This window comes from Scylla paramamosain, chromosome 9 (genome assembly GCF_035594125.1).
Source record: "Scylla paramamosain isolate STU-SP2022 chromosome 9, ASM3559412v1, whole genome shotgun sequence".
Lineage (NCBI taxonomy): Eukaryota > Metazoa > Arthropoda > Malacostraca > Decapoda > Portunidae > Scylla > Scylla paramamosain.
The window spans coordinates 22,039,932-22,063,433 of NC_087159.1; the positions used below are offsets into that span (position 1 = coordinate 22,039,932).

Below are 23,502 nucleotides of genomic sequence, written 5' to 3' on the forward strand. Positions count from 1 at the left end.
CCCTACAGGAAGTAAACAGCTCATGCAGAAAAGCCACAGAATCCCTGACTTTTCATCTCTCTAAAATTTCTGATTGGGGTAGATCAAATTTAGTAATGTCTAATGCCTCAAAAACTCAATTCCTCCATCTATCAACTCAACACAACCTTCCAGACAACCATCCCCTCTTCAGTGACACTCAAATATCTCCCTCAACTTCCTCCATCAATCCTTTACTTATAATCTAAACTGAAAACTTCACATCTCATCTCCACCTAAAGTATCTTTAATGAAGTTAAGCATTCTGTGTTGTCTGTGCCAGTTTTTCTCACCCCCTCTTTCCCACCCCAGCTGCTAAGTCTGTACAGGGGCCTTGTCTGTCCAAGTATGGGGTTTGTTTCACATGTATGGGGGGAGGGGATCCACTCACACTGCCATTTTAGAGAGGGTAGAATCAAAAGCTTATCATCTTATCAACTCCTCTCCTCTAACTGACTGTCTTCAGCCCCTCTCTGATCACCCCTCTTGCTATCTTCTGCTGGTATTTTCATGCTAACTGCTCCTCTGATATTGCTAACTGCATGACTCCTCTCCTCCCATGGCCTTGCTGCACAAGACTTTCTTCTTTCTCTCACCCCTATTCATCCACCTCTATAATGCAAGAGTTAACCAGTATTCTTATTCATCCCTTTCTCTGGTAAACTCTGGAACTCCCTGCCTGCTTCTGTATTTCCTCCTTCCTATGACTTGAATTCTTTCAAGAGGGAGGTTTCAAGACAACTGTTCTTTGTTTTTTTTTTATTATTTCATCTGACATCTCTATAGGAATTAGTAATAACTAGGCCTTTCTATTAAATTTTTTGTTACCTTTGGCATGTGGCCCTCTTTCATAAAACACACACACACACACACACACACACACACACACACACACACACACACACACACACACACACACACACACACACACACACACACACACACACACACACACACACACACACACACTACAATTTTTTTTCAATAGCTTTATGATGAAATGTAATACATTTTTTCTACAAAACATCCTTGTAAAACAGGGGTGCGTCTTATGCAGAGGTGCGTTTAATATGCTGGCAAATATGGTAACAATTACTGTATTTGTATTTTTTTTTAGCAAATGGGAAATAAAGCTCTGCAGCAGTGATGACCTTAGACCTTCATGTGTACTGTTGTTGGAGTGTCTCATTTACCTTAGTAATAGAGCCCTATGAAGCTTTTTTGTGTCTCAGAATTAGTGAAACCCTTCAGGGTACATTTTTCCTCATATACTGAATGGATGAGGTAGGAAATATATATATATATATATATATATATATATATATATATATATATATATATATATATATATATATATATATATATATATATATATATATATATATATATATATATATATATGAGGCACATTGGCCAAGGCAGCAAAAAGTCCCATAAAAAAAAAAGCCCACTGATATGCCGTTCCCCGAATAGGGACCGAAGTGGTAGTAGAAAATTGAAGGATAAGCGTCTTGAAACTACCCTATTGAAGGAATTTAAGTCATATGAAGGTATACAGAAGCAGGCAGGGAATTCCAGAGTTTACCAAACAAAGGGCTGAATGACTGAGAATACTGGTTAACTCTTGTATTAGAGAGGTGGACAGAATAGGAATGAGAGAAAGATGAAAGTCTTGTACAGCAAGGCTGTGGGAGGAGGGGAGGCATGCAGTTAGCAAGATCAGAAGAAGAGTTATCATGAAAATAGTGGTAGAAGATAACAAGAGATGCAACAATGCAGCAATGAGAAAAAGGCTGAAAACAGTTATCATGAAAATAGTGGTAGAAGATAACAAGAGATGCAACAATGCAGCAATGAGAAAAAGGCTGAAAACAGTCAGTCAGAGGAGAGGAGTTGATGACACGAAAAGCTTTTGATTACACCCTGTCTAGAAGAGTGGTATGAGTGGAACTCCACCAGACATGTGAAGCATACTCAGTACATGGACGGATAAGGCCCTTGTACAGAGTTAGCAGCTGGGGGGATGAGAAGAACTGGCAGAGATGTCTCAAAACACCTAACTTCTTAGAAGATGTTGTAGCTAGAGATGGGATGTGAAGTTTCCATTTTAGATTATAAGAAAAGGACAGACTGAGGATGTTCAGTGTAGAAGAGGGGGACAGTCAAGTAATGTCATTGAAGAAGAGAGGGTAGTTGTCTGGAGGGTTGTGTTGAGTAGATAGATGGAGAAATTGAGTTTTTGAGGCATTGAACAATATTAAGTTTGCTCTGCCTCAATCATAAATTTTAAAGAGATCAGAAATCAGGCATTCTGTGGCTTCCCTGTGTGAAATGTTTACTTCCTGAAGGACTGGATGTCAACGAAAAGATGTGGAAAAGTGCAGGTTGGTATCATCAGCATAGGAGTGGATAGAACAAAAAGTTTGGTTTAGAAGATCATTGATGAATAATAGGAAGAGAGTGGGTGACATGACAGAACCCTGAGGAACACCACTGTTAATAGATTTAGGAGAACTGTAGCCGCACCGGCTGGGCATCAATTGGCTCTCAGGTGATCTGTTTTACTGATCACACCCATCATCGTAGGGTCGAGGAAAGGCATTTCTCTCTCTGACGTTTATTGATGAGGTAGGCATGACCGTAAGAACTGCAAACAAGTTCTCGGTCTCAATTTCTTACAAAATAACATTATACACTGATATTAAACACTTTCAACATATTACAATATTCATTAACAATACATGCAATTGACTTAGCACTATGACAATCAGTTTTTACTACAAAATTAAAGTATTTACCTCGGTCACCATCCTGCCCGTCTTTGTCTGAGCGCGAGTTGGCCGTGAGTGATGCCCGCAGGCCACTAGCAGGTTAACCCCACACTACTAACAAGTGAGCATCGGCTTCGGTGCTTAATATAGCATTAAATACTGATACTTACACATATTACACGTTTTCATGCAAATAGAAAACTATTGAACATTTCACTTATAAATGCCGAGGAATAATGCCGTGAGGTACATACGCTTTACATACAGTAACATGGCTCCCCTAAATTGTGTAACAATTTACCTTAAATTAACATTAGTATGTACCTTAAGACTAGGATTAGCACATAATATGTTTTGTTACACTGGCTCCTTGGCGGGGATGCTCCGGTCTATTATTATGCATTACCTTCTAACAGCAATACTAGACTATGTATTGGCCTCTCTATGATGGTCCTGTTTGCCTTTATGTGTCTTCCCTGGTTGTCGAGATTACAGTCTGAAACCAGGACCTTAACCTTTCTTACTAGGCCATCATGATCAGGAGATACTTCTGTTACTCTTCCCAGTTTCCACTGGTTCCTTGCTAAATTCTGATCTTTGATGATAACTATGTCATTTACACTGAGATTCCTCTTTGGTGTTGTCCACTTATTTCTAAGTTGTAGGAATTGCACATACCCCTTTTTCAACCTGGACCAGAACTGGTTGGCCAGGTATTGTGCTCTGCACCATCTCTTTATGCAGTACAGGTCCTTCTTAATGAAAATGCTTGGAGGAGGCAGTACTACCTTTGTTTTCATAGTTAACAAATTACTGGGTGTCAACGGTGTAAGACTTTCTGGGGAGTTAAGATGGTCCACAGTTAGGGGACGACCATTAACTATATTTTCTGCTTCAACTAGGAAGGTTCTCAGATCTTGGTCATCTAACTGGGTATCATGCTGATCAAGCAACACAGAGAGTACATTTCTCACTGTGCGTATCTGCCTCTCCCAAACACCTCCCATGTGACTGGAATTGGGTACATTCATGTTAAAAACAATCCAGTCACACTGATCTTTCATGAGTTCTTGTCTGACTTTATTGTTATTTAATTCTTTTAAGCATTTCTCATACTCTGATTTGGCTCCTACAAAGTTAGTTCCTTGGTCACATCTCAACTGTCTTATGGGCCCTCTTCGTCCTACAAAGCGACGGTATGCACTTAGGAAGGAACTTGTATCCATGCTGTTGGCTGTCTCTATGTGCACAGCTCTACATGCCATGCAAGTAAAGAGCACTCCATATCTTTTAAGCTCTTTATGCCCCTCTTTGATATAGAAAGGGCCAAAGAAATCTACTGCTGAGTATGTAAAAGGAGGTGATGGTTCTAGTCTGTCAATAGGCAGGTCTGCCATCTTCTGTCCCTGTGTTGTACTTCTAACTTTACGACAGATAATGCACTTTGAAATGTGCCTTGATACTAGGGATGATCCTCCAACTATCCAGTATCCACATGACCTGATTTCATTTAAAGTTATGCCCCTGCCTTGATGATTTGTCCTTTTGTGATGGTGGCATATTATCAGCTGGGTTATGTGAGATGTTTTGGGGAGGATGACTGGATGTTTGGACTCATCTGTCAGATTAGAAAGCCTCAATCTTCCTCCTACTCTCATGATACCATTTTTGTCAATGAAGGGATCTAACTTATAGAGGGAACTGGTCTTGTCTATCACTTTTGTTCCCTTGCCATTGTCTCCTTTAATTAAAGAATTATGGTTAGCAGATGATTCCAGTACATCTATCTCCTTCTGGAATGCCTTTGCTTGCAGTTGTTTTATAATTACATTTTCAGCTTCTGACACTTCTGCTACATTTACTGGCTTATATGTGTTTCCCTTTACTTTAGTAGTGCCATCACCTTTTCCTCTGAAGCTGTTCAGAAGCTTGAGGCATACAGCAACTGCCCTCTTTGCTTTAAACCAATCAGAAAAATACTCAAGTCTTTCTAGTATATCTGTGGGCTGTTGTGTACCTACAGCATGGCATACAACTTTCTTCACTTCTGGATCATTCTCATTTATGACCTTGTACTGGAAATGGCTATCCATTTTGCTATGTTGCCAAAGGAATTCTGGGCCATTCCACCAGATCTTGCTATTGCACAATTCATCTGCTGTCATGCCTCTAGATGCATGATCTGCTGGGTTATACTGCGTCTCTACAAATTTCCACTGATCTGGTGAAGTGTGATCTCTTATTGTTTCTACTCTATTTGCAACATATACATGGAATCTCTTTTTCTTCATTTGCAATGTAACCAAGGACTACTTTGCTGTCTGTCCAAAATACTTCTTCCACATTATTATACTCAAGTTCTCCCTTCAAGAGTTTATGGATTCTAACTGACACCACTGCTGCTGCTAGTTCTAGTCTGGGAATTGTTATGGTTTTTAAAGGTGTGACACGTGACTTTGCCATTACTAATGCACAATGAATTTGGCCAGTCTTGCTAATTAATCTAATATATGAGCACTGGCCATATCCCTTTTGACAGGCATCTGAAAAGTGATGGAGTTCAACCTTTTCTACTTCCCCAAAGTCATCAGGTTTGTAGCATCTAGGTACCTTTAACTGATCTAGTTTGTGCAGCTCATCCTTCCATTTTAACCATTTAGGTTTGACATAATCTGGCACCTCATCATCCCAATCAACTGCATTCTTACATAATTCTTGTAAAATTTGCTTTCCAGTCAGTATGAGAGGTGACACTAGACCTAATGGATCATATATAGAGCTCACTGTTGACAGAATGCCTCTCCTGGTGAGTGGCTTGTCTTTCTGCTTTATTCTAAATTGAAATGTGTCAGATTCTATGCACCACTCAACTCCCAAAGTTCTTTCTATAGGCAGTGTGTCTTCATGAGGGACTAAAATCCAAACTTTTAATTCCATCTGCTCTCTCATGAGGAGAAATTGCAGCTAATACATCTTTGTTGTTTGACAAGAACTTATGAAGGTTAAAACCTCCCTTGTAACATAATTCTTTGCTTTGCTGAATAAGAGTGACAGCTTCATCCATTGTAGCTACTGACTTCAAACCGTCATCAACATAAAAGTTGTTTCTTACAAACTTGGCTGCATCAGATCCACACCCGTAGTCATCTGCAGCTTTCTTAAGAGCAAAGTTGGCTACACTTGGAGATGAAGTAGCTCCAAACAAGTGAGCTGTCATCCTGTATTCAGCTATGTCATCATTAAGGTCACCATTTTCCCACCAAAGGAATCTTAACATGTCTCTCTGTTCTGGGTTGACCTTCACTTGATGGTACATTGCTTCTATATCACACACAAGTGCAATGCTTTCTTGCCTAAACCTACACAACACTCCAATAAGTTTGTTGGTAAGGTCTGGGCCTTGTAACAGGTGACTGTTTAATGACTGGTTCCTGTAGTTTGCACTACAGTCAAAGACAACTCTCAACTTCTTTGGCTTTCTCGGACGATAGACTCCATGATGTGGAATATACCAGACCTTACCATCATTCCTAACTAAATCCTTTGTCGGTACAACCTCTGCATAACCTTTTGTAATCATATCATCCATGAACACCTTGTAATCACCTTTGTGTTGATTATCCTTCTCAAGTTTAGCTCTTAACTTCTTGAGTCTCTGCTCTGCTAATAGTTTGTTGTTTGGAAGCTTGACGTTATCATCTTTAAGAGGAAGGGGCAATTCATAATGGCCATCCTTCAGCTGATGTACTCCTTCTTTCATCTTACTCATAAACCTTTTATCTTCATATGATAATGGAGTGTCAGCTGACTTTCTATCACTGAAGTCAAGTTCAAACATATCTCTCACTTGAGAAGGATTAATCATCTCTTTGGTTTTAGTAGGAACCACTAAGAAATTAACCCTCTTTTCTTCATTGATTTCTACTTCTTGTGTCACTGTTCTGTAGACTACCACTGTATCCTCCAATGGACTTGAATGGGGTGAGATTTTACCAATGATCCCCCAACCTAGCTCTGTCCTACGAGCATAGGGATGCTTCTTGCTATCACCTGCTATTTGCTCTTCTGCCATAATGGCTTCTGCACAATCAAGACCAATGAGAAGTCCTATGTCAATGTTTGGGTCATATTTCATTAGTTTGTCAGAGATTGCCTTTAAGTGGGGCCAGTCACAAACAGTCTCGGGCCTTGGTATCTGACTCCGTCCAGCTGAAATGTTTTCTGTTGAATATGCTGAAGGGACTGATATTTCCACTTCTTCATTATAACCTCTTACTTTAAGTCCATGAATTTTGATAGAATCAGTGATTTGTTTTCCACTTATTGTGTGGATATTGAGTGACACTGATGGTCCACTAACTCCCAATTTATTCAGAGTGCTTTCCTTGATGAATGAAGCATCAGACTGCTCATCCAGCAGGGCATACACTAAAACTTTATTCTCTTCATTACTAATATGATGTAACCATACAGGAACTATCATGGTGTGCATGTCATGTGTCACTAATTCTGTAACTTTGACCTTATTTGCTACTACTGTGGGTTTATCATCTTTAGGCTGAGTTGCTTGTGCTGGCACCTTTTGGCTCTCAGTTCTTGTCATGTCATCATTGTGAAGAGCTGTGGGATGGTATCTCTGACATACTTTACAAACTTTCCTTATTCTACAGTCCTTTCCTTTATGACCCATTTTTAGACACCCTGTACATAACCATTTTTCTTTAGTAAATTTGTACCTAGTATTACCATCAAGTTTGGCAAATTCCTTGCAATCATCTAATTCATGATCCTTTGTACAGTAGTGACAGAATCGTCCTTTCCTTTCCTGGTCCTTGGGATACTGTTTGTTGGCTTGTACATTTACTTTACTTTGGAATGACCACATTGGTTTTTCCTCAATTGATTTAGCCATGAAAGTTCTACTCCCTCTATTCTTTGTCATGATGTTTGATTCCCTTGGTTTCCAATTGGTTGCCCATGTTTGAGTTTTGATCCAGTCATTTACTTCCCTACTTACTGAATTCCAGGAAAGAAATGGATTGCTTGCTCCTTTTGCTTCTTTCTGGACAAATTCACATAACATTTCAAAGTGTGGGTGGTGCTCTTCATTGCTACTAGAAGTGTTATTACTGTTAGTATCAAGATATATCATCGCTTGCTTTCTCCAGTCATGAACAACATGTTCAGGGAGTTTTGCTTGCACCTTTCTCTGCTCTCTAGGGTCATTCAGAAATGACAAATAAGAAGTGTGTTTCATTGCAGCTAAACAGCACTTCAAAAAATCTGAGAATGCTGTTAATGCTGGACCATTATGCGGAGAGATTGGTAGCCAATTCATTAACTTATTCGTGCAAGCATCAGCTATGATGCTTTTGTTTCCAAATCTATCACTAAGAATTTTCTTTGCTTGCACATAGTCAGCATCAGAGTTAAAGTGCATTAACATTTTAATGGCATCCTTTGCCTCACCAGTTGTATACCTCTCTAAGTAGGCAAGTCTTTCTTTACCAATAGAAGTTTTAGACTCTACATAAGTTTCAAAGTTTTTCAACCAACTTGGAAATTCCATGGGTTCTCCATCAAAAGTGTTAGGCTCTATTGGAGGGAGGCTCCACTTGGGATCAGGTATGTTGATTGCAAAGGTTCCCCCAGGATGGGAAAAGGATTGATGATTCTGTCTCACATTATTCACATTATTAGGCATGTTGACATTATGAGTGTGTCTACGAGGGCTTGGTACAAGACTTTGAGCTGTAGGGTTGAGATTTATTACCTGAGGTTCACTAAATATTTGTCCATCTACTTCATTTGTCATCAATTCATTATCTCTATTGCAAGAAGAAGGTTTCTGTGGGTCATGGAATGTAACATATTTGTGAGGCATGGCATTGTCACTTTGTTGATTTGCAATTGCTTGTGCTTTCATTTCATTTTGTGACTCTATGTATTGTTGAAGATAACTTTGCTTCTTTACACTTTCATCATTACCTGGAAGCATTTTTACTTCTTCTTCAACTAAGCCAAGAGCATTAAGTTCTGCACTAGCAACTGCTAAATCTCTCTCTTTCTTTTTCTTTGCAAACATTGCCTGGTCTCTTGCTAACATAACTTCTGCATCTGCTTTTGTCTTAGCTAACATAACTTCTGCCTCTGCTTTTGTCTTAGCTAACCTAACTTCTGCCTCTTCTAAATTATCATGATATTCCATTTCCTTTCTAAGTCTGGCTACCTTTGCTGCTGCTTCTTGCTTTCTTTGTGCTGATGAACGTGATGAAGTAGATGAGACTCTAGAATGTCTAGACCGTTTGCTAGAACAAATTGATCCTCTGTCATTCTTTAACTCCTTTCTTTTACATTCTATACTTTCTAATATTTCATGGTGAACTTGTTGATTATGTTCCAGCTCTTCATTTAGCTCCTCTGACCTTTCTGGCTCTAGTTCCACCAGCTTTGTGTATTCCACATAATACTGATGAAATGCCTCTATTACTTCACTTGACATGGGCTCTAATTCAAAGGGGCTAATTACAATTTTTAATCCTTTCTTAATTTTGCTGGTAACACTGCTCCATTTATGCTTACAGGACTCTGCTCTTCCTTTGGTTACACTGACTTGATATTCTCTTCCTTTATCGGTTGGCACTCGCTCCCTGACAGTAACTTCTTCAATACAAGTTTGATCCCTGTCCACTTGCTCACCCTCACCTTCCCTAAGGCCATCTACGGCATTAATTTCCTCAGTATCAGACATATCTAACAACTTAATTGTGTCAATACTGAGACACTGAAAGAGCAATTTAAAATTACCACTCTTAATACTTGCTAATTGTGGGTAATTTTCACTTAGGCTACTCAATTCAGTGCACATACATACTATTATACTTTCTTGCCTGTGACCATGGGTTCTACAAAATGGTGGCGAGGCACAGTGGGTAGAAGGGAGTGGTTGTCGTCAAGGGTAGAGCTGACCCCGGGGCCTCAGAGGTCAACCTTTAGGCTTATGTCAGCGTCCCCTCGTCCTGTGACTCACTCTTGCTGCGGTTTCACATGGAGCCAATTTCTTGCTTGTAGGCCGAGTTCTTACTGTAGCCGCACCGGCTGGGCATCAATTGGCTCTCAGGTGATCTGTTTTACTGATCACACCCATCATCGTAGGTTCGAGGAAAGGCATTTCTCTCTCTGACGTTTATTGATGAGGTAGGCATGACCGTAAGAACTGCAAACAAGTTCTCGGTCTCAATTTCTTACAAAATAACATTATACACTGATATTAAACACTTTCAATATATTACAATATTCATTAACAATACATGCAATTGACTTAGCACTATGACAATCAGTTTTTACTACAAAATTAAAGTATTTACCTCGGTCACCATCCTGCCCGTCTTTGTCTGAGCGCGAGTTGGCCGTGAGTGATGCCCGCAGGCCACTAGCAGGTTAACCCCACACTACTAACAAGTGAGCATCGGCTTCGGTGCTTAATATAGCATTAAATACTGATACTTACACATATTACACGTTTTCATGCAAATAGAAAACTATTGAACATTTCACTTATAAATGCCGAGGAATAATGCCGTGAGGTACATACGCTTTACATACAGTAACAAGAACAGTGACCCTTTACCACAGCAGCAATAGAATAGTCAGAAAGGAAACTTGAGATGAAGTTACAGAGAGAAGAATAAAAACCATAGAAGAGTAGTTTGGAAATCAAAGCTTTGTGCCAGACTCTATCAAAAAGCTTTTTGATATGTCTAAGGCAACAGCAAAAGTTTCACCAAAGTCTCTAAAAGAGGATGACCAAGACTCAGTAAGGAAAGCCAGATCACCAGTAGAGCAGCCTTGACAGAACACTTATTGGTAATCAGGCAGAAGGTTGTGAAGAGATAGATGTTTAAGAATCTTCCTGTTGAGGATAGGTTCAAAAACTTTAGATAGGCAGAAAATTTAAAGCAATAGGACAGTAGTCTGAGCAGAAATTTAAAGCAATAGGACAGTAGTTTGAGGGATTAGAATGATCACCCTTTTTAGGAACAGCTGAATGTAGGCAAATTTCCATCAAGAAGGAAAGGTAGATGTTGACAGACAGAGTTGGAAGTGTTTGACTAGGCAAGGTGCAAGCATGGAGGCGCAGCTTCGGAGAACATAGGATGGATCCATAAACCTTCCAAGGGTTTAGGCCAGCGAAGGCATGGAAAGCATCATTGTGAAGAATTTTAATAGGTAGCATGAAATAGTCAGAGAGTGGAGGAGAGGGAGGAACAAGCCCTGATTCGTCAAGGTAGAGTTTTTAGCAAAGGTTTGAGCAACGAGTTCAGCTTTAAAGATAAATGTGATATCAGTGGTGCCATCTGGTTGAAATAAACAAGGGAAAGAAGAAGCAGATGTATTGGAGATCTTTTTGCCTAGGTGCCAGAAGTCATGAGGGAAGTTAGATCTTGAAAGATTTTGGCACTTTCCATTAATGAAGGAGTTTTCGGCTAGATGTAGGACAGACTTGGCATGATTCCAGGCAGAAATGTAATGTGCATGAAATTTTGGTGATGGAAGGCTCAAGTACCATTTGTGGGGCACTTCTTTATCATATATAGGACAAGAACAGGCTGTGTTAAACCAAGGTTTGGAAGGTTTAGGTCGAGAAAAAGAGAGGAATGTACATCTCCATGCCAGACATTATCACCTCTGTCATACACTCAGCACACAGAGACAGCTGTCTGACACGGAAGCAGTAGTCATTCCGAGGAAAATCAGCAAAATACTTCTTCAGGTTGCCCCAACTAGCAGAGACGAAATACCAGAGGCATCTCTGCTTATGGGGATCCTGAGGAGGGATTGGAGTGATAGGGTAAGATAGGGATACGAGATTGTGATCAGAGGAGCCCAACAGAAAAGAGAGGGTAACAGCATAAGCAGAAGGATTAGAGGTTAGGAAAAGGTCAAGAATGTTGGGCATATCTCCAAGACGGTCAGGAATTTTTTTTTTTTTTTTTTTTATGTAGGAAGGATACTGGCCAAGGGCAACAAAAATCTAATAAAAAAAATGCCCACTGAAATGCCAGTCCCTAAAAGGGTCAAAGCAGTGGTCAAAAATTGGTGGATAAGTGTCTTGAAACCTCCCTCTTGAAGGAATTCAAGTCATAGGAAGGTGGAAATACAGAAGCAGGCAAGGAGTTCCAGAGTTTACCAGAGAAAGGGATGAATGATTGAGAATACTGGTTAACTCTTGCGTTAGAGAGGTGGACAGAATAGGAGTGAGAGAAAGAAGAAAGTCTTGTGCAGCGAGGCCGCGGAAGGAGGGGAGGCATGCAGTTAGCAAGATCAGAAGAGCAGTTAGCATGAAAATAGCGGTAGAAGACAGCAAGAGATGCAACATTGCGGCGGTGAGAGAGAGGCTGAAGACAGTCAGTTAGAGGAGAGGAGTTGATGAGACGAAAAGCTTTTGATTCCACCCTGTCTAGAACAGCAGTATGAGTGGAACCCCCCCAGACATGTGAAGCATACTCCATACATGGACGGATAAGGCCCTTGTACAGAGTTAGCAGCTGGGGGGGTGAGAAAAACTGGCGGAGACGTCTCAGAACACCTAACTTCATAGAAGCCGTTTTAGCTAGAGATGAGATGTGAAGTTTCCAGTTCAGATTATAAGTAAAGGACAGACCGAGGATGTTCAGTGTAGAAGAGGGGGACAGTTGAGTGTCATTGAAGAAGAGGGGATAGTTGTCTGGAAGATTGTGTCGAGTTGATAGATGGAGGAATTGAGTTTTTGAGGCATTGAACAATACCAAGTTTGCTCTGCCCCAATCAGAAATTTTAGAAAGATCAGAAGTCAGGCGTTCTGTGGCTTCCCTGCGTGATATGTTTACCTCCTGAAGGGTTGGACGTCTATGAAAAGACGTGGAAAAGTGCAGGGTGGTATCATCAGCATAGGAGTGGATAGGACAAGAAGTTTGGTTTAGAAGATCATTAATGAATAATAAGAAGAGAGTGGGTGACAGGACAGAACCCTGAGGAACACCACAGTTAATAGATTTAGGAGAAGAACAGTGACCGTCTACCACAGCGTCAATAGAACGGTCAGAAAGGAAACTTGAGATGAAGTTACAGAGAGAAGGATAGAAACCGTAGGAGGGTAGTTTGGAAATCAAAGCTTTGTGCCAGACTCTATCAAAGGCTTTTGATATGTCCAAGGCAACAGCAAAAGTTTCACCAAAGTCTCTAAAAGACAAGTAGGAAGTGGCACCAATTGCTCTAGGTCGTGGAGGATAGCAAAGTTGAAGGCTGGTTCACCAGGATGGTCAGTGAAGGGAGAGGAAACCCAAAGCTGGTGGTGAACATTGAAGTCTCCAAGAATGGAGATTTCTGCAGAAGGGAAGAGTCAGAATGTGCTCCACTTTGGAAATTAAGTAGTCAAAAGAATTTCTTATAGTCAGATGAGTTAGGTGAGAGATATACAGCACAGATAAATTTAGTCTGAGAGTTACTCTGTAATCATAGTCAGATGGTGAAAACTCAGAAGATTGAAGAGAGTCGGGTACGAGAATTGGTTAAGTCATTCCACACATAAACGCAACATCCAGCTTTGGATTGAAAATGAGGATAGAGAAAGTAGGAGGAACAGAAAAAGGACTACTGTCATTTGCCTCAGACACCTGTATTTGAATGAGGAAAAGAAGATGAGGTGTAGTAGAGGAGAGGTGGTGTTCTACAGATTGAAAATCAGATCTAAGACTGCAAATGTTAGAGAAATTAATAAAGAAAAAGTGTCAAGATACTTAGGGTCGATACTAAAAGAGCAATCCAACCTGGTTACGTATGTGGTGCCTTACACAGATGGGGACTTCGAGGCTGGTGTAGGTGTTACCATGATAATTTTGAAATTTGAGTGAAGTGTGTGTGTGTAATTAGGTGTTTTGTGTGAAGGAAGAGAGTTGTCTTTAGAGGGCAGGCTGCAACTGCCTCCTTGTGTTGCGAGATACAAAGAGAAATGTTCAGTGAGGCCACAGCTGGGTTTAATGATAAGTTCACAGCACCCCCTGATCCAGTGCTTTAGACCTCACTGGGAGTAATTATCGTTTCAGCAGGTGCCTATGGTCTCCTCCTCTGATTACCCTACCACCACCAGGTTTTACTTCCCTTCACATTCACTCAACTCAACTTATCATTACATCTTGCAAAACAGAGGGAGAGGCAGTGAGGGTGGTGTATAAGGTAGGGGCACACTGGCTTCTCTCTGTGGCACACCAACACACAGCATATTTCACTTATAATCCCTTAAACACGTTTCACTTCACCACCAAACTATTGTTACTGTTTTCTCTGATACATATATATAGTCATACACTATCCTTAATCCTAAATTCAAGGCTTTACCTGCAAAACAGAGAGAGAGGCAATGAGATTGGAGTCACAGGACAGGACAAGCATCTCTCCCAAGGGATGCTCGCGGCATCCTCCTCTCACTGCCAACTTGCTAGATGACTCCATAACATTGTATTCCCTCTCTCCTCTTCCTCACTATACATCCCTGGGATTTATTACAGTAAAATCCCTCTCATCTGGCATTCGAGTATCCGGCAGCTTCAAGTATCCGGCACATTTTTCCCCGAGCCTTAAAATCAATAAAAAATCAATGTGTACTCATAAAATCGATTAAAATTCCCGCGCAAAGCATACTTTGTCCCCTCGCCACCAGAGCGCACTGCTTCGCACCACCCGCGGCGCACTGCACTGTGTTTACTCAGTGACTCAGTCCTGCGTGTGCACTGTTTATCACCTGACGCCTTCATCATGCCTAATGTTGTAGAAAAGAGGGAGCGTGTTGTACTTACATTTAAGCAGCTGATCAGATCAGCTGCTGATTAAGATCAGCTGATCTTTGTTATGGTAAGATGCGTGAGTGTAGGGTGGTGATTGTGGACACAATTTCACTTCTATTCAAGTATCCGGCATGTCGGCGGTCCCATTGATGGTGGATAAGAGGGATTTTACTGTACCCATTTGTGAAATTGATCAAGGAATGTGGAAAAATTAAGTTGCAGAGACATAAATTCTTCCCAGGGGTTACTTTTAGTAATTTTTTTGGAGTGATTAATAACTGCTTTCCTGCCTAGTCAGATGAGAATTAGTGCTAAGCTATGAAAATTCATTGTGTGGTGATCCACCTCCTTAACCAAATAATTCACTTGTTAAACATACGATAGATGAATTTGACCTTCTGAATTATTTTATTTAGAAGGGTTATTCTCTAAGATGATGCAATCTTTACCAGCTGAATGATTATTTATACTGTTCCCATGGGCTGTTCAACACCCTGGAAGCTGAAAGGATTACATTATCTGCTGTTGGGATAGCAAGATGCTTTACATCTTTTCATTTTCCCAGTATTTCATTTACCTATTTGGATAAAAAAATTGTCTATACATTTATTAGCTTCAGCATCATTAATCAATACAGCAGATTTGAAGAATATATATTATGGATTTTTCATGAATATTTATATTTGTAAATTTCATATTATAAGTAAAAGTTATTTAAAGTATGGAAAAGCCTGTATCACAAAAATCTCTTCTCTTGAACTCACTGTCCCTCCATAATCCATGTAGAGACATGTGGATGGCATCGTTAGAAACGAAGATGATGTCAAGTAGAAAGGCTATATCATTCACTCTTCCATCACAGGGTAAGTTTAAGGTGTGTGTGTGAATACAGGCTATTTTTTTTGTCTAGCGCTGGAGGGACAAAAATCACCACCACCACTGACCCTTTAGGGGGTTAGATATATCCACTAATTGAGAAAAGTGAAAACATTTAGATTTTTTGGTGTTCTTCAAGATTAGCATCCCTGTAAAGTCGGGATGTTTAAGGGGTGAAAATACCAGCAATATACTAGTGTATATATATATATATATATGTATATATATATATATATATATATATATATATATATATATATATATATATATATATATACACAACATGTAAAATACCACTGCCCTTTGATATATATATATATATATATATATATATATATATATATATATATATATATATATATATATATATATATATATATACATACATACAACATGTAAAATACCACTGCCCTTTGTCTCATCTGCCCATATGGGAATCAATTTTGTGATTGCAATTATTACTTTTTTTTTTTATGATATTTTTGTTTATTTGCTACATTAACTAGGTAGGAATAATTTATACACTTCATTGAGAGGCTACTTGCAGGAGTTCAGGTTACATTCTGGCTTCAATAACCTTTCTTTTTGGTTATGACAGAGTCACGAAAAAAGATAATCTTCGGCCTCCAAGATGCATGATAGATTTTTGGTGCTTATTTTTAGGGGAAAAATAGCATTTCGACACTGTAAAATACAGGATTTTAGTTAGGGTTCTGAATGTGTTTGGATGTGCTATGGATGCAGGTAAGATAGAGATAATTGAGTGAAACAAGATAATATTAAATAAGATATCATTATTGTCATATTGTAATGCAATACACTGTTGCATACAAAATGAAATTCTTTGTGACTTGGAACTCCATAGAGTAAATGAATAAATAAAAATTGATAGAGGGAAAATGAAAATACTTAAAACTAAGTTATTCTATCACAGCTGCCTTGCACTCAGTTCTCAAATGTTTAAAAGGTAAGATGCTGTAAGAAACAAGTGATTTCCTATACCTAACTGTTTTGTGTGCATAAAGCAAGCCTTCTTCCTGACATTAGGTATAAAACAAAACAAAATTGAAAAGATGGAGTGAATGCAGGTTTAGATGTGTGAATTGAAGGATGCCGTGTGTTGAGATGGAGAGGTGTAAGATTACTTTCTATATCATTAGATGTGTCTTCTGTTCTATTTTCATATTTTCATAATTACAAGTTTTCCTTATTATAAGCGTGCAGGTTTCACTGTGTCATAAAGTTATCATTTCAACCTCCTGGGCCTTCTTTAGGGTATTTTCTCTTTGAGAGGCTGCCAGAGTTGTCTAAGGTCCTCTTTATTATCAGGATCTCTTGTGAAATTCTCCTACAGCATATCCTGTGGTATTTATGATAGCTTCTTACTTAATCTTGCTATGTTCTTATTCACTGAATACTTTTTGGTATCTTTGTTCAGGGAGTGCAAAGTTTTCTGAAAGTCTTTTGAACCAGTATTCATTGCAGTGAGGAAAGATGCCTCCTGAAAAGTGGGAGGAACAGGGGAAAATAATTCTTGGAATATCCTGAGCAACATAGGTCAAAATATGGGGTGTACAGGATCCACAGGACTTATGATCCAACACTGGCATCACTCATGCATCATTTCTTTCTCCACTTGTTTTCTTTCTTCTTCTAGAAAGTTGTCTCCTTCTTGTTGATAACTTAGAGATTTTGGTATACCCATAGGTTACTTTGGTAAGCAAGCAATGTGAAAAACAGATGGAGAGCTACAAGCAAGATACACACACAGTGAAGTAAAACTCCCTGATTTGTAATTTTGTATTTGAAAATTGCTTGCAATTTGCAACAAATAGTTATGAATTCTATGTATATTTTATTATTAAAATATTCAGAATATTTCTTTACTATTTCATGTAAAAAAAATAAATCAAATCTTTAAATGATTTTTCATTTCTCCATCTCACAATAAATAGCATTTCATTACCAGTATGTAAATCTCTGAGTCACCATTTTTTATCAGGAAGTGTAGCATAGTGATGTAAAGAATAATAACATTTCTATAAGTGCAGTATTATAAAGACATATTTCTTTTCTGCAGACGACTGTATTGTTCTTCAGACAACAGTATGGCAAGGAGCTAAGCCTGGAGGAACGCATGGAATTTGTCAACTTGTGGTACCTACTTATATGTATAAATGACATTTTCATCATACTAGGCTCCTGTCTCAAGATTGGCCTGGAGAGTAAGGTATGTTCCTGATATCTGTTTTCTCAGAATACAATAAAGAATACTATAGTAAATCCTCAATATAATAGAAATGTTTAGGGTGAAGAAAAAAACATTATATCTGAAAATTCCCTCCATCTATCAAGGTCTTTTTGTGAACTTGTCATTATGTAAGGTGAGTTGTTTGGCATTATATACTTAAATGTCACCCACTCAAGCTGTTATTACACAAACTAATTATCCATCTATAAATACCTATACCTAAATTCCCTACCCAGTACAGAAAAAAACAGATCTATATCTCCCTAGAAATAATTTCCTTAAACTTTACTTTCTTTCCCATGAGAAATGACTGAACCAAGGAGAGAAAAAAATGGCTTCTCTGCTATCTGTGCACATACACAGGGGATGTCCACCATGTGTGTCATGATCATTCACTTAATTTTTGACACAAGTAACATGTAACATAGAGGGGATGGAGGAAAGGAACATATGTAATTAGATATTATATATTCATAAAAAATATTTTTTACTTTAATAATCTATTTTGTTATATAATCTAATTATCCATACATAATTACATATAAATATAAGTGGGAGGATGTTGCTCCCCAATACAGAACTGATCTCCAAACAACTAAAGCCCACACTGCTATCTTCCTAGATCCTCAAAACTATCAATCTCATTGATCATCCAAACAAAGACCTCATTTAACCACCCTCAGACCCATTACTATTGGCCTTAAAGAGAAAGTACCAAACCTTTAGAATCAGAGCTAAACTCCAAATCTTACAGAATAAGATCCTGATAACCACTGCCCAAATTTCATGAGCACTTACATTTACAAGGCAACACTCCTCAGAGACATCATCATAAGCCCTCTAAATTACTAAACAAAGACAAATTGACAGGATATGATGATGAACAGCTCATCTTAGTTCTGAAGTTATAACAAAAATGTGATCAGGCAGGGTGAAAATCTTTATATATGCAGATATTCACAGGCATCTCTAACTGGGCAAAGAAGACTGCCTTCTTCCTGTTTCCCAGCAAACTCCTTTATCCCTAAAGGACCAGAGGTGGCTATAGCCACTTTACCAAGAGAAGACCAGAGGTGGTCATAACCGTTTTGCGATTTTTATGTTAAATTTCACTACTTTTTGTGAATTTTTGTAGTTCAGCCTTTGCTGACATTACCTGTGAGCTACTTAGGCTAATCTCTCAGTCTGTCCCACTCTCACCATGACCAAACACAGTGAAAGTGATTCTGATGAGACTGATTTCCTCCCCATTCGTTCCTGCCCTCACACCTCAACGCCACATGTATTACCCACTTGCACTCAACTACTTGCTATATGTCTTTGTGAGAGTTCAATAGGACAGGAACTTGATAAAACTGTTTAGCATGTGTGAAAAAGACTCAGGATGCCTGTTTTCATTAGTTGCTAGCCACATCCAGTCAGGCAAAACAGATGCATGGCTGACAAGTGATTTGCTCCCCCCAAAAGTCTCTCCTCTTTAACTTGCTGTTTCTCCATAGCCACTGCACATAGAGACAAATGGATGGCATTGATAGGAAGAAGACAACTTGATGTTGAGTACAAAGTCTATTTCATTCATTCTTCCATTGTAGACTAAGTTTAAGAAGTGTGTGAATAGAGATATATTTTTGATGTTTAGTGCTGGAGGGCCAGTCCTAGCAAGACAAAAATCACCACCGCTGGTGGTCCTTTAGGGATTAAGAGCAGGAATAATTATCTTGTTCAAGGACACATCACATGGATGTTATGGCCTGCTTTTTTAAATGTGGTATTAGTGATTACAAAGCATCAAGCCCCACAATCGTATTTGGTTTTACTAACCCCACAGTCACATTCGTTAAACGCTGGATGCTAGCTTCAGCATTGGGTTAGTAAATACCAAACTTTGCACATAGGTTGCCAGCTCTAGTTTCCTCAGAGATGAGGAAAAGTTGCTGAATTTTGTTATTTCTCATTTACAAGATTGACTTTTGCATTTTCCTTCCAGCAGTAGCTAATAGTGAAGAAATCTGTGATTGTATGGTGATGTTTGGAGCGATTGTGAGAGTGGCTTGATTGGAGGCAAAGGGCAGACCTATTTTTTCATGTAATACTGTTAATAGTTCTAGTGTATAGTTATAGTGTAATATAGAAAGCATTTCTCACTGAACATATATGTGGAGATGCATGAGTTATTCCTTTGTGTACAGTATTAACCCTTTCCTTCCGGCAGTCGTATATATACGATTGCAAAAATGCGTCCGTAGCGACGGCGATCATACCGGTAATCAAGAATTTTCGCGCCTCAATTTTGAGGTCCAAGCGCGGTTTCTCGAGTCAGATGGTGTGAGTGGAAGTGTCTGGCATGTTTTTCACATGTAGTGTTGTCACTAGCTCTGGAAATTTAGCGGTAACTAAGCTATTTTCCCTTTCTCCGGGTGACACTTGGCAACCCCAGCGACCCACCGGGTGGAAAGCACTCGCCGGGTGGAAAGGACTATGATAAGTGTGAAGAGACCTCCTGATAAGAGCCAAGGATCTCAGATCATAACTCACCATGGAGCAGGACACAACATATGTATTTAGCAGTGCTTCTGAGTTTGAAGACAGTGACAGTGAATATTTAGAAGAAGAAGCTGAAGAAAGCGAAGACATTAGTGAGGACTCGGAAAATGATTTACAGGATCCACCTGTTTTATCAGAACAGAGAGATGATACCTATCATTCTTTCATGTTAATTTTTTTCATTATCTTCGATTTTATAATAAAATGGTAGAAGGTAACTTGTCAGAGAGAGAGAGAGAAAGAGAGAGAATGTTATTTGCCTGAAACTTGATGTGAAAAGGGATGAAATCTCTCTCTCTCTCTCTCTCTCTCTCTCTCTCTCTCTCTCTCTCTCTCTCTCTCTCTCTCTCTCTCTCTCTCTCTCTCTCTCTCTCTCTCTCTCTCTCTCTCTCTCTCTCTCTCTCTCTCTCATTGGAAGTGTACAATTTCCCCTCCAAGATGAGAGAGAGAGAGAGAGAGAGAGAGAGAGAGAGAGAGCGAGAGAGAGTGTGTGTGCGCGTGGCGTCATCGCTCTCCGGGCTGTTTCTGGATGACGAATCACACAGCAGGAGGAGGAGGAATCCTTTATAAGGCATAAACTCAACTTTCAGAGGTCACATCGAGCTACAAAGTATATCATTGTATTCAGAATAACAAAGAGAAAATAATTATTAGTATTCAAACAATTTTCTGACAATTTCTAGGTTTACCATTTTTAGCCGTCATACAAAACGGGAAAATAATTTAAGCGCCGGAAGGAAAGGGTTAAAAGAAACATGAAAATCCATCTACTTACCATATTTGATGGCTTATAAGATGCATGGGCTTATAAGATGCACCTCAGTTTGGGCAGGCATTGAAAAAAAAAAAAAAAGGTAAATAAACATGCTTAAGCTTTGAATATGCAGTGAAGGGTTTCACCTAACATTTGAAGCCCTTTCATATGTATTCAGATCCTTATTAGATCCCAATAATTTACATTTAAAAACCTTAATATTTGCTAGGATCTACCAACACTGGTCCTTAGACTAATTGTGCTGTGAGATGTAAACAAATATGGCATAGGCAGTGACTTTGTCAGAGCCCAGAGGGGTCATAAAATTTGTACATCATATTTTTTTATCATCATTCTACACATAATTATAGTTGTAATACTTTTGTACATTTTCAAAGCATAAGGATGTGTGAAAATAGATTTACCTTATTCTCTACAATGTATTTTTATTTGAAATATTCAGTACAGGCCATCACCATGAGCTGCCCTACATCATGACACTCTCTTCACTTATAAAATCTTTTGTTTTGTTCAAGGTAGAAAGCTTTTTCTAAAAAAAACAATAGTTTCTCATTAGCTTCGAGTTTTGTTGAACATGTATGCAAAGTAAGAATGTTAAAAGATAGTTTCAATTTCAGTTGTATGAAGGTGTCTTTTATCTCAAAAAATAATGGCATCATACTAAGGAATACAGTGAATCTTGTGCATGTCACCAGGTTTGGTGTGTAACCGACCGCGAGTTTGTTTTGGTACATACAATGTAAGCGTTGTCACTTAATTTCTTCTTGATTGATGTTATTTTATGTGAATTATCAGTAAATATGACCTGTTATGCATTCATACTTTGCAAAAAAAGTTGTTTTTGTTGTATAGAAGCGATCATCACTTTGTTTACATATGCGAAGATGTTTGTGGTTTGATTTAAGGGCCACTGTTGCTATAGACTTACCACTAGCCACTGCCACAAACCTGAACCTTGGCCTTATAAGACACTGGCTCATTTTCTGAGACCATTTTTGGAAAAAACACACATCTTATAAGCTATCAAATATGGTACTTTAAAAATTTAAAGTGCATGCACCTATGTTGAGGCCAGTGGAATCACCATCCAGGGGATGAGTCGGAGGTTTTACAATACTTGATAAATGGGAGTTATAATATTACTGCTGATATTTTCTTAACCCTCATAGTAACAAATAATGATTGTGCTTGCTCTAGAAGCAATATCAGTCAAAAAGAATGCCCCATAACCAAAATAAACCTAACTTAACCTAATTAAACTTAAAAAATTGCTGTCAGCATTATAAGCAATTTGCAGTTGATATATATATGGGATTCAAATTACTCAGAATGAGAAGCTCTATCTGATAAGGGTAAGAAAAACCATATTGAGACCCTTGAAAGAGTAAAATAATACCAGGACTTGTTATTCACAGTGGACACTTCCAGTAAAGAAACCATAACTCTTGAGCTGCAAATGCAGTCTCCTGAACCCACCCAAACACAGCATTTTGAATGCCAAAATCTATTAATTTAGAGGATGCATACCATTTTTTTCTGCATAGTAACACTTTGGTAGATTTTAATATTTTTAATATAAATTCCTGTTGCATAAAACTAGTAATTTTAAAATCATCATGGCGACTCCTACACCAGCCTCGGAGTCCCCATCTGGGGAGGGAACCATAAATGTCCCCAGGTCGGACTGCCTTTCTGTCGACGACCCTAAGTGTCTTGACACCCCCCTCAACTTTTTCTTCATTAACTTCTGCAATATTCGCAGTCTAAGATCTAATTTTCAATCTGTAGAACACCACCTCTCCTCTTCTAAACCTCATCTTCTTTTCCTCACTGAAACTCAGGTGTCTGAGGCAACTGACAGTAGCCCCTTTTCTGTTCCCTCCTACTTTCTCTATCCTCATTTTCGATCCAAAGCTGGATGCTGCGTTTATGTGCGCAATGACTTAACCTGCTCTCATGCCCACGCTCTTGAATCTTCCGAGTTTTCCACCATCTGGCTACGACTACAGAGTCACTCTCATACTAAATTTATCTGTGCTGTATATCTCTCACCTAACTCCTCTGTCTATAAGAAATTCTTTGACTACTTAACTTCCAAAGTGGAGCACATTCTGACCCTCTTCCCTTTTGCAGAGATCTCCATCCTTGGAGACTTCAATGTTCACCACCAGCTTTGGCTTTCCTCTCCCTTCACTGACCATCCTGGTGAACTAGCCTACAACTTTCCTATCCTCCATGACCTAGAGCAATTGGTGCAACACCTTACTCGTATTCCTGACTGTCTTGGAGATATGCCCAACATTCTTGACCTTTTCCTGACCTCTAATCCTTCTGCTTATGCTGTCACCCTTTCTTCTCCGTTGGGCTCCTCCGATCACAATTTCATATCTTTATCTTGTCCTATCACTCCAATCCCTCCTCAGGATCCCCCTAAGCGAAGGTGCC

The 23,502-nt window shown here is 39.0% G+C and overlaps 1 protein-coding gene across 8 annotated transcripts in view; it reads left to right on the plus strand.

The window, feature by feature from the left end:
• LOC135103715 (mucolipin-3-like) overlaps positions 1-23,502 on the plus strand; it is a 374,712-nt gene that overhangs the window by 255,423 nt on the left and 95,787 nt on the right. For all 8 annotated transcript variants that reach the window (XM_064010341.1, XM_064010342.1, XM_064010338.1 and 5 more), the window contains one exon: positions 17,568-17,717. In XM_064010341.1, coding sequence (XP_063866411.1) covers positions 17,568-17,717 — 150 coding nt within the window. The remainder of the gene's footprint in view (positions 1-17,567; positions 17,718-23,502) is intronic.